Below are 12,183 nucleotides of genomic sequence, written 5' to 3'. Positions count from 1 at the left end.
AATTCCCTGCATGGTTGTGCGTGCGACTATAAATTCTCATTCAAGGTGGCATGTGTATTTTTCTATTTGAAAAATATCAATTGTTTTGATTTGAGATTCTGAGTTCTTTGTCTCAGAAAATCTAATTACAGAAATGTATGGGATCATATTTTGACACGTGACCCGCCCCCCTTCCCAAAAGCAGTTCTTACGCATTTCCGGTGAACTGTCAAATTTTGACCTGTCATACACGGAGAAAGCCTGGACCAAAAGTAACGATACGGAGTGTTAGAGCCACTGACATAAGGTACATGATAACATTTTTGCGTTCAGTTGTTACATAGTTCCATGAAAATCAACATCTAGTAGATATTTGTTTATCATAAAATCAGGCCAGCGTGTTTTGAGTTTGATCAATTGGGAGTGGGCTGTTTTAATTGCGACCTATTTAGCCTAGCCTACTTGGTTTGTTGTTTAACTTCACATTGATGTTTATCTCAGCAACCCTGATGTTGCAACGTTTCAGTCACCTCCTGCCAGACCGAATTGCAATATGGTGTCAACAACAGTATAGCTAGGATACTATGTAATTAGCCAATTCCATTGTAATAATTTCACAGTTGTAATGTATAGTACAGCTTTAGTCAGTAAAATTACCAATCTTACTCAATAACTGTGTATTTTATGATAGCTGGGCAGCTATAGGTAAACTCTGGAATTCGTTTTTGCATTCCTGTAAGGTCACTATCATGCTATTCACACAGCAAGTTAGTAGACACTGTCAAGAAAGTGACAGGTGTGCCATGGCTGTCCCGGACCTATCAAATGTCATCTGTAGCTACAACTTGTCCATAAAAATAGTCTGTAGCAAGAACAGTCTGAGTGCTAAGATCAGTTTAGAGGTCTTCTCTGGTCTATGAAGTTGGACCTGAAAGGACAGAGGACAATCAGACCCGGACCTGACGACAACCAGACCTAGACCCGACCCGAGTGACAAAACAAATCATGTTTATCAGCCAAGTTGCTCTTCTGGTTAACAAATAGATCTTTATATGTCGGCTAGGCCTTCTATAAGTCAATAAATTCAAATCAAATCAAATCAAATTTTATTGGCCACATGCGCCGAATACAACAGGTGCAGACATTACAGTGAAATGCTTACTTACAGCCCTTAACCAACAGTGCATTTATTTTCAACAAAAAAAGTGTTGAGAAAAAAAGAGCAGAAGTAAAATAAAATAACAGTAGGGAGGCTATATATACAGGGGGGTACCGGTGCAGAGTCAATGTGCGGGGGCACCGGCTAGTTGAGGTAGTTGAAGTAATATGTACATGTGGGTAGAGTTAAAGTGACTATGCATAAATAATTAACAGAGTAGCAGCAGCGTAAAAGGATGGGGTGGGGGGGGCAGTGCAAATAGTCCGGGTAGCCATGATTAGCTGTTCAGGAGTCTTATGGCTTGGGGGTAGAAGCTGTTGAGAAGTCTTTTGGACCTAGACTTGGCACTCCGGTACCGCTTGCCGTGCGGTAGCAGAGAGAACAGTCTATGACTAGGGTGGCTGGAGTCTTTGACAATTTTGAGGGCCTTCCTCTGACACCGCCTGGTATAGAGGTCCTGGATGGCAGGAAGCTTGGCCCCAGTGATGTACTGGGCCGTACGCACTACCCTATGTAGTGCCTTGCAGTCGGAGGCCAAGCAGTTGCCATACCAGGTGGTGATGCAACCAGTCAGGATGCTCTCGATGGTGCAGCTGTATAATTTTTTGAGGATCTGAGGACCCATGCCAAATCTTTTCAGTCTCCTGAGGGGGAATAGGCTTTGTCGTGCCCTCTTCATGACTGTCTTGGTGTGTTTGGACCATGATAGTTCGTTAGTGATGTGGACACCAAGGAACTTGAAGCTCTCAACCTGTTCCACTACAGCCCCGTCGATGAGAATGGGGGCGTGCTCAGTCCTCTTTTTTTTCCTGTAGTCCACAATCATCTCCTTTGTCTTGGTCACGTTGAGGGAGAGGTTGTTGTCCTGGCACCACACGGCCAGGTCTCTGACCTCCTCCCTATAGGCTGTCTCATCGTTGTCGGTGATCAGGCCTACCACTGTTGTGTCGTCGGCAAACTTAATGATGGTGTTGGAGTCGTGCCTGGCCATGCAGTCATGGGTGAACAGGGAGTACAGGAGGGGACTGAGCACGCACCCCTGAGGGGCCCCCGTGTTGAGGATCAGTGTGGCAGATGTGTTGTTACCTACCCTTACCACCTGGGGGCGGCCCGTCAGGAAGTCCAGGATCCAGTTGCAGAGGGAGGTGTTTAGTCCCAGGATCCTTAGCTTAGTGATGAGCTTTGAGGGCACTATGGTGTTGAATGCTGAGCTGTAGTCAATGAATAGCATTCTCACGTAGGTGTTCCTCTTGTCCAGGTGGGAAAGGGCAGTGTGGAGTGCAATAGAGATTGCATCATCTGTGGATCTATTGGGGCGGTATGCAAATTGGAGTGGGTCTAGGGTTTCTGGGATAATGCTGTTGATGTGAGCCATGACCAGCCTTTCAAAGCACTTCATGGCTACAGACGTCAGTGCTACGGGTCAGTAGTCATTTAGGCAGGTTATCTTAGAGTCCTTGGGCACGGGGACTATGGTGGTCTGCTTGAAACATGTTGGTATTACAGACTCAGTCAGGGACATGTTGAAAATGTCAGTGAAGACACTTGCCAGTTGGTCAGCACATGCTCGGAGTACACGTCCTGGTAATCCGTCTGGCCCTGCGGCCTTGTGAATGTTGACCTGCTTAAAAGTCTTACTCACATCGGTTACGGAGAGCGTGATCACAAATTAACCTTATTAGCGTAAAATAAATATGCTATAGGCTATGCAGAGCCGTGGTCGGGTCCATTTGGGTCCACTCAGGTCTATCAGCTGTCATTACATAGACTCGAGACCTGATGACAATCAAACAGGACCCGACCCGGAGGGAAAAGTTAGAATTTTGGACCCGGATCCGCTGGGGTCCCGGGTCGGGTCTCGGGGGTTCGGGGTGGACCCATGAAGACCTCTAGATCAGTTAGCCAGCTCCCTGTTAGTGTGAACGGGCTACAGTTGCCAACCTACAGTTTGTGGTGGATTTATTATTTTCCTTCACTTTTTTCGCCTTGGCACAACAACTCGGAGCAGTTTACACATACCAACGAGTTAATCCGGGGTTGGGAAAAACAATTGAGCTTCAGTATTGGAGGTTAAATAGCCGTGACTAGGTCTATTGCGCTGTGGGATTTTGCTACAACATTTGATTGTGTGTGTGGAGGGTATTCTCTGTTACACTTATTTCATCATGTTTCATTTTCAAACAAATTGTATCATCTAAAAGTCTGTTAGAGGTTTTGTTTTTAATTTGCTCTTGCGCTTTCTAAAATAAAATATGAAGAATGGGTAGAGTCAGAAGCAATGTGGAGGCAATGTGTCCAATAACTTCCCCTAACATGGCAGCAGAGGTGTCATGCCCATAGGGGGCACAGGGGCATGTGCCCTTTCAGATTTGTCCTGTTATAAAAGTACAAATATATGTACTATTATTTTTGTTTTGCTTCTGTAATACTACTAGCCACCTAGCAATTTTATGTAGTTGGTTTTAGCTAGACCAGATAGGTTACCAATCTTCCAACCTCATAACTAGCTACCAAGAAGACATTCAAGTTATCAATCAAGTTAGAGTAGCTAGCTTGTCTAACTAACTATCTTAGCTGGCATGACTGCTGCCAAGGTTGGTAGACGTTAGAAAAGCAAGCAATAACTAAATGTACTGAATAAGACACACATTCCTTTCAATCTGTTACCCAGATTTTTGCAGAGAAGCATATTTAGTTTCTTTAAAAAAAGAACCACCAGATTTGTGCTTGGATATGCAGAAAAATATTTTTGACGTAGAATTACGCATAATGATCATGGCTCTAGATTGCAGGAAAAAGCTGTTTCAGGTGTTTACATTTTTTCCAATTCTCCACCTTCCCAACGGGGGGCCTAGCCCCCCTCCGGATCCCCCCAGCCATTTTTGGGGTGCATGACGCGCCTGCGTGGCAGAGTTGTAGTTGGCCCCTATCTGTCCTCTAGTTATGAATGAAGCGGAGTATACTTTAGAGTTAAGTACCGTCACGATGTTAATTACACTGTAAGTGACTCTGTATTGTGTATTTAACCGTTCTGTTTCAGGTAAAGACAACAGACATGTCCTTTATATTTAACTGGATCTACAAAGGCCTCAGTGGTGTGCTGCAGTTACTAGGTACAGTTAAAATGTAAACCATTCAATCATTAAAACTAACTCCTGGAGAAAGACTAATTACTTACTGTAGAGTGATAGACTTTATTTCTGAGTGTACCTGTATCTTGACACTCATGCTCTACCAATAACTGAGTTGTTTCTCAAGCACATGACTAACCTAATCATAATATGGTCAAATCAGGTGTTCAATCACGTCATATTTTCATCGCATATTTTCCTACATTACATCTGGTGGTAAATAAACTGTCTCTATACTTGTCTCTCCCTCTAGGTTTATATAAGAAGTCTGGGAAGCTGGTGTTCCTTGGTTTGGACAATGCTGGGAAAACAACACTACTGCACATGCTCAGAGATGACAGACTGGGACAGCATGTGCCAACATTACATCCCAGTAAGACAGAAGGAGGATGTTCAGTTCAGACACCTTGCTTACTTACCTATGCCTGCCATCGACCCTTATCTGGTGGTTCCTCAACTAGTCTATTTGTCTGTCCCACAGCATCAGAAGAGCTGACCATTGCTGGGATGACATTCACAACATTTGATCTTGGTGGTCACACACAAGGTACACATTAGAATTCAAACTGTATGCACACTGTGCTTTCTCTAATGGTTAAGTCTTGAAACCTTCAGATGATACTGAGGCTTAAGTGGCAATGACATGTCACTTGTGAAATTTTCACTCACAGCCAGGAGAATCTGGAAGAACTACCTCCCAGCTATAAACGGTATAGTCTACATGGTGGATGCTGCAGACCATGAGAGACTACAAGAAGCCAAAATTGAACTAGATGTACGTAAGTCATCATCCCCACAAAAAAATCATTTCCACAAAGATAATAAATAGTAGTATTAAATAAGTGCCTTTAGAGGCCATGCAATTCAGTACTCATCTCGAAAACAAAAGCAATTTAGGTAAAAAGAGTTTATACTAAGAAAGGAAATAGAAAGTCTAACAGAACAGATAGATGGCAATAAAAACTGTAACATAGAGGCTCAGAATAAATTAGAGGAAAAACAAAAAGAAATGGAGAAACTTATTCAAGAAAGATCAAGTGTAATATATTATAAAAATAAAGCAAACTGGATGGAAAATGGGGAAAAATGCACAAAATTCTTTTTTAATCTTCAACATAGGAATGCTACCAAAAATAACTTTATGAAACTGGTTACAATTGACGGAGTCACCCATAATTCACCAAATTATATTTTGAAGGAAAAAACAAAGTACTTTAAGCATATGTTTTATTTTCAGTCGCCTCCATCTCCTCTAACTGAAGCTAATTGTAGAGATTTTTTTTCTATTGATAATGTCAAATTAACAGCCACACAGAAAGACTCATGTGAAGGTGAAATTACAGAGGAGGAACTTCTGGATGCAATTAAAGACTTTATGTCCGGGAAAACTCCAGAGTTGGATGGCATACCAGTCGAGGTATACCAAACCTTTTTTGATATACTAAGAGGACCGTTATTAGCATGTTTTAACCACTCCTATGTAAATGGTAGATTATCTGACACTCAAGAAGAAGGTCTGATCTCATTATTACTGAAACAGGATACAAGTGGAAAATATAAAGATCCAGTCCATTTACAAAATTGGAGGCCCCTTACACTTCAGTGTTGTGATGCAAAAATCCTAGCAAAATGTATAGCGCATAGAATTAAAAAGGTATTGTCGGATATTATTCATTCTAATCAGACAGATTTTTTACATGGAAGATACATTGGAGATAATATAAGGCAAGTATTGGAAACAATAGAACACTATGGAAAATATGGGAAACCAGGCCTGCTATTCATAGCAGACTTTGAAAAGGCATTTGATAAAGTTCGACTGGGGTTTATATATAACTAAATGTCTGGGAAGCATTTCAATTTTGCATGGAGCATTTCAATTTTGGAGAATCTCTTATAAAATGGGTCAAAATCATGTATAGTAACCCTAGGTGTAAAATAGTAAATAATGGCTATTTCTCAGAAAGTTTTAAACTGTCAAGAGGAGTGAAACAAGGTTGTCCACTATCGGCATATCTATTTATTGTGGCCATCGAGATGTTAGCTATTAAAATCAGATCCAATAATAATATCAGAGGATTAGAAATACAGGGCTTAAAAACAAAGGTGTCATTGTACGCTGATGATTCATGTTTTCTTTTAAATCCACAACTAGAATCCCCTCCACAGCCTCATAGAGGATCTAGATACATTTTCTAACCTCTCTGGATTACAACCAAATTATGACAAATGTACTATATTACGTATTGGATCACTAAAAATACAATTTTTACATTACCATGTAGTTTACCAATAAAATGGTCTGATGGTGATGTGGATATACTCGGAATACATATCCCAAAGGAAATAAATGATCTCACTTCAATACATTTTTATAGAAAGTTAGCAAAAATAGATAAGATCTTACTACCATGGAAAGGAAAATACCTGTCAATTTGTGGAAAAATCACCCTGATTAACTCTTTAGTATTATCCCAGTTTACCTATTTGCTTATGGTCTTGCCGACGCCTAGCGAACAGTTTTTTAAATGATATGAGAAAAAAATATTCAATTTTATTTGGAACGGCAAGCCAGACAAAATTAAAAGAGCATATTTATATAATGAATATGAATTCGGAGGACAGAAATTATTAAATATTAAAGCATTAGACCTATCACTAAAAGCTTCAGTCATACAAAAGTTATACTTAAATCCGAACTGGTTCTCAAGCAAATTAGTAAGATTGTCTCACCCAATGTTCAAGAAAGGCCTTTTTCCCTTTATTCAGATTACAACCTCTCACTTTCAGTTATTTGAAAAGGAAATAATCTCCCAAATGTCACTATTTCTAAAACAAGCCATAGAAAGTTGGTTGCAATTTCAATTTAATCCTCCAGAAACGACAGAACAAATAATGCAACAAATATTGTGGTTAAATTCAAATATACTAATTGACAAAAAACCTTTATTTTTTGACAGAATGTTTAAAAAAGGTATAATCTTCGTAAATGATATAATCGGTAGGACTGGTGGAGTTATGTCGCACATGCAGCTAACAAAAACATATGGAAATGTCTGCTCTACCCAAAATTACAACCAAATAATTGCAGCCTTACCGCAAAAGTGGAAGAGGAAAGTGGAAGGGGGAGAAAGTAAGGAACTTGTCTGTCGGCCTTGCATTAAAGAACATAATTGGTTAAGGAAAACTGTGATAAATAAAAAAGTATATCAGTTTCACTTAAGGACCAAAGGATTGACAGCCGTCCCATATAGATTGCAAAATAGTTGGGAAGAGATCTTTGACGTACCGATCCCATGGCATAGTGTTTATGAACTGACACGCAAAACGACACCGGATTCAAAAATTAGAATCTTTCAATTTAAATTATTATATAAAAAATTTGCTACCAATAGAATGTTATTTATATGGGGGATACAATCTTCCCAGCTCTGCAGATTTTGCTGTGAAGAGACAGAATCATTAAATCATTTGTTTTCGTTCTGTCCATTTGTAGCTTGTTTTTGGACACAGGTCCAGGAATGGCTAAAGGATTGCAATATTTACCTGGAACTAACCTTGCAGATAGCATTACTGGGTGATCTGAAAAGTCATAGTCAATCAATCAATAATATAATAATACTTTTAGCAAAAATGTTTATTTTTAATTCACAATCTGTAGAAGCAATGAGAATAGAAAGGTTCAGAACTTTTGTAAAACATCACAGTACGGTTGAAATATATATGGCAAATAGAAATCCTATATGGATGGTGTTAAGAGATAGATGGGAGGTATTGAATAGAGTTGAAGGATGGGACTAATAACAGATAACAACAAATAATAACAAAGATATCTAATAATGTAAGCATACTGTGTCCATAATAAGTATATAGGTTGTATGTTGGGAGCTTTTGGGAAAGAGCACAGTTAGAAAGATATGGCATATAGAAGCAAACCGGATGGACATCATGAAAATGATCGGAGAGGTTGAGAGTAGAAGAAGTTCAGGAGCCAAAAATAATAATAATATATATATATATATAGGCCTGGGCCTGGGCATTGTTGTTCACTAATTTACTCCAAGTAGGGAAAGGATGGTGGGGTTGAAAAGTAATAAAGGGGAGTATATATATATATATATATATATAAATAAAAACATGGGGGATTGGAAGTGATGCATACAATTACATTGATAGAAGATACAATCTATCTGCAATATTAAGCTGACCCATTCCCCCCGAAAAAGAAAGAAAAAATAAATAAATAAATAATATATTCAATAAAAAAAATAATTGTAGTATTAAATAAGCAGCATATCCTACACTCAGTAGTTATTGTATGGCTAAATGCTAATCAATACAACATTGCTTTTCACTGATGAGCAGGACATTAAACTGGCCCTCTACATTCTCTCTCCAGGCGCTGTTAACAGACGAGACCATCTCCAACGTGCCTGTACTTATCCTGGGGAATAAGATTGACCGTCCAGAGGCCATCAGTGAAGACGCACTCAGAGGGATGTTCGGGCTCATTGGACACACTACCGGAAAGGTGGGGAGGAGAGCAGGTCAACGTTTATTGTTATGAATCTTGCCCTGGAGGCAGAACTGAGCGATTTCCGCTAGATGGCCCAATTGCAAAGTCAAATTGGATATATAGTAAAAATTCATGAAAACAAAAATGTGCTTTCTGGTCTTAATTTAAAGTTAGGGTTAGCAGTGTGGTTAGGTTTAGGTTTGATAACTTTGTGGCTGTGATAGCTAGTGATACTTTGCAGAGCTGCCTCCAGGTCAAGATTCATGACAATAAATGCCAACTTGCAGGAGGAGAGAGGCTTACTGTTGAATGCACCCCACATGGTTTACCCTCTAAAGCAGCAGCCTCCAGAGAAACTGACATCAGATTAAACCAATTCAAGGTGGTGGCCTACAGAGCTATCTAGTCTTGTCTTGACAATGACTAGATTGGGATGACAAATTATATTTTAAAGTACAGTTACCATCCACTTAATTATGGTAGTTTATTATGCTAACTCTGTAGTCTCGCATTCACTGCAACGCAAAGGAAAAGGTTGGAATGGAGGTTCATCTTTACTTGTCTCTTCTGTCTGCGTGCGTTTCTCTGTTCAGGGTAACGTGTCACTGAAGGAGCTGAACCTGAGGCCCATGGAAATCTTCATGTGCAGTGTTCTGAAGAGGCAGGGATATGGAGACGGCTTCCGCTGGCTCTCACAGTACATTGACTGATCTATACATCACTCCCATCTTATTTCTCTTTTACCTGATTCACACTATAGAGCCAACCCAAACCTTACAGGGTGGCCTAGATCATTTATTTTCCAATTGTCCTTTCCAGCATGGTTGCAGCAACTATGATGGATGCGTAATCAGGCCGGCTTGGCTCAGCTTGGTTTGGTTGCAGCAACTATGATGGATGCGTAACCAAGCCGGCTTGGCTCAGCTTGGTTTGGCTCAGTAGTGTGAAAAGGAAGGGTATTTGTTCATCAACTGTTTTGTATGCACAAGAGTACAGGCCTCACAAATCTACCTGCTGGAAAAGCTATCAACTGCTAGCATGCTATATTTGTCATTTTAGCATTTGAGAGAGTGCCCTCAATAAGTAAATATATTTCTAAGAAAATATATATTTTTCTTGATACACTATTTCAGTACACATTTTTGTTGTAGCCCCGGATAAGCACACCTCATTCAACTCATCTAGGGCTTGATGATAAATTGACAAGTTGAATCAACTCTGGTTTGCTTGTCCGGGGCTACATTAAAAATGTGTGCTGTTGGTGAGGACTGGAGTTGGGAAACACTGCACTATTGAAATATACAGGCCTAGTGATTGTTTGATAACCCTCTAACAGTTGAACCCATTGATAATTGTTAGTATGAGCCCTATGTAGTGAATTCAAACTTCCTTGCCTAAGCCAAGTATCAAAACCTGCAAACCCAAGATTTCATAGACTTCGTAGTTTTCAATGATATATTATCTGTTACTTACTGAAAGTACTGTGGTGGTGTGTATTTTGAATGATACCTCATGATGTCTGTCAAACCCTATTATTCTTATTACATTCTTATTAGTATGATGAAGTTAGTTAGGGAATCCCCTCTATGTTCGGCGACGTTACCCCTCTCTACTCTTACAGGGTAGGACATGCCATCGCTTTGAACCAGTTCCTAACCCTGGTTTATTTTTAAATCACTGGCATTGGATTACAGAGGAGGGTTTATTGCTGTAACAGTTCTGCGTTGTCTTTTCACCATTGCTGCTGTTGCCTTTCACGTACTACAGGCCTGGGTTCAAATACTATTCGAGATATTTCAAACACTTTGTACTTCTGGGACTTTTTTGTTGGTTCCATTGCAACAGGCAAGCTCAATCAAGCACAGTTGGAGTATTTTACCAATGAGGACAAAGTTGTTCTCTCGTCAAATGAATGTTTTTGATTGATCAATTCAAGTTGAATCACTACCAACTGATGCCAAGAATGTGACTACAAGTGCATTATCACTTTTTATTTATTAATGCTTGTTTATAATACAAAGGTGCAGTATTTTGTAGTACCAGGGTTTTATCACAACTGCGTTGGTTGCACACGTCAGTCACAGATGATGTATGCAATTTCATATAGTCTACCATTTGAATGCTCAACTACGACTACCTACAGTGGGGGAAAAAAGTATTTAGTCAGCCACCAATTGTGCAAGTTCTCCCACTTAAAAAGATGAGAGAGGCCTGTAATTTTCATCATAGGTACACGTCAACTATGACAGACAAAATGAGAAAAAAAAATCCAGAAAATCACATTGTAGGATTATTTATGAATTTATTTGCAAATTATGGTGGAAAATAAGTATTTGGTCAATAACAAAAGTTTCTCAATACTTTGTTATATACCCTTTGTTGGCAATGACACAGGTCAAACGTTTTCTGTAAGTCTTCACAAGGTTTTCACACACTGTTGCTGGTATTTTGGCCCATTCCTCCATGCAGATCTCCTCTAGAGCAGTGATGTTTTGGGGCTGTCGCTGGGCAACACGGACTTTCAACTCCCTCCAAAGATTTTCTATGGGGTTGAGATCTGGAGACTGGCTAGGCCACTCCAGGACCTTGAAATGCTTCTTACGAAGCCACTCCATCGTTGCCCGGGCGGTGTGTTTGGGATCATTGTCATGCTGAAAGACCCAGCCACGTTTCATCTTCAATGCCCTTGCTGATGGAAGGAGGTTTTCACTCAAAATCTCACAATATATGGCCCCATTCATTCTTTCCTTTACACGGATCAGTCGTCCTGGTCCCTTTGCAGAAAAACAGCCCCAAAGCATGATGTTTCCACCCCCATGCTTCACAGTAGGTATGGTGTTCTTTGGATCCAACTCACCATTCTTTGTCCTCCAAACACGACGAGTTGAGTTTTTACCAAAAAGTTATAGTTTGGTTTCATCTGACCATATGACATTCTCCCAATCCTCTTCTGGATCATCCAAATGCACTCTAGCAAACCTCAGACGGGCCTGGACATGTACTGGCTTAAGCAGGGGGACACGTCTGGCACTGCAGGATTTGAGTCCCTGGCGGCGTAGTGTGTTACTGATGGTAGGCTTTGTTACTTTGGTCCCAGCTCTCTGCAGGTCATTCACTAGGTCCCCCCGTGTGGTTCTGGGATTTTTGCTCACCGTTCTTGTGATCATTTTGACCCCACGGGGTGAGATCTTGCGTGGAGCCCCAGATCGAGGGAGATTATCAGTGGTCTTGTATGTCTTCCATTTCCTAATAATTGCTCCCACAGTTGATTTCTTCAAACCAAGCTGCTTACCTATTGCAGATTCAGTCTTCCCAGCCTGGTGCAGGTCTACAATTTTGTTTCTGGTGTCCTTTGACAGCTCTTTGGTCTTGGCCATAGTGGAGTTTGGAGTGTGACT

The 12,183-nt window shown here is 40.3% G+C and overlaps 1 protein-coding gene across 1 annotated transcript; it reads left to right on the top strand.

The window, feature by feature from the left end:
• Positions 1-189: 189 nt before the first annotated feature.
• On the top strand, positions 190-10,973 carry LOC121553227 (GTP-binding protein SAR1b-like). The gene is made up of 7 exons (XM_041866249.2): positions 190-286; positions 4,179-4,251; positions 4,523-4,642; positions 4,751-4,816; positions 4,941-5,044; positions 8,669-8,800; positions 9,379-10,973. Exons 2-7 carry the CDS (start codon positions 4,194-4,196, stop codon positions 9,493-9,495), a joined length of 597 nt encoding a protein of 198 aa, XP_041722183.1. The 5' UTR covers positions 190-286; positions 4,179-4,193; the 3' UTR covers positions 9,496-10,973.
• Positions 10,974-12,183: the final 1,210 nt, after the last annotated feature.

The sequence above is a fragment of the Coregonus clupeaformis genome, chromosome 37, assembly GCF_020615455.1.
Source record: "Coregonus clupeaformis isolate EN_2021a chromosome 37, ASM2061545v1, whole genome shotgun sequence".
NCBI classification, from domain to species: Eukaryota; Metazoa; Chordata; class Actinopteri; order Salmoniformes; family Salmonidae; genus Coregonus; species Coregonus clupeaformis.
This window is presented reverse-complemented; position numbering and strand designations above follow the sequence as displayed.

What these genes read in the sequence shown, in the direction of transcription:
- LOC121553227 (XM_041866249.2), top strand. Translation starts at nt 4,194, where the DNA reads ATGTCCTTTATATTTAACTGGATCTACAAAGGCCTCAGTGGTGTGCTG. An exon ending in TCTTGGTGGTCACACACAAG is followed by an intron (nt 4,817 to 4,940) that starts GTACACATTAGA and finishes TTTCACTCACAG; the next exon opens with CCAGGAGAATCTGGAAGAAC. An exon ending in AAGCCAAAATTGAACTAGAT is followed by an intron (nt 5,045 to 8,668) that starts GTACGTAAGTCA and finishes TTCTCTCTCCAG; the next exon opens with GCGCTGTTAACAGACGAGAC.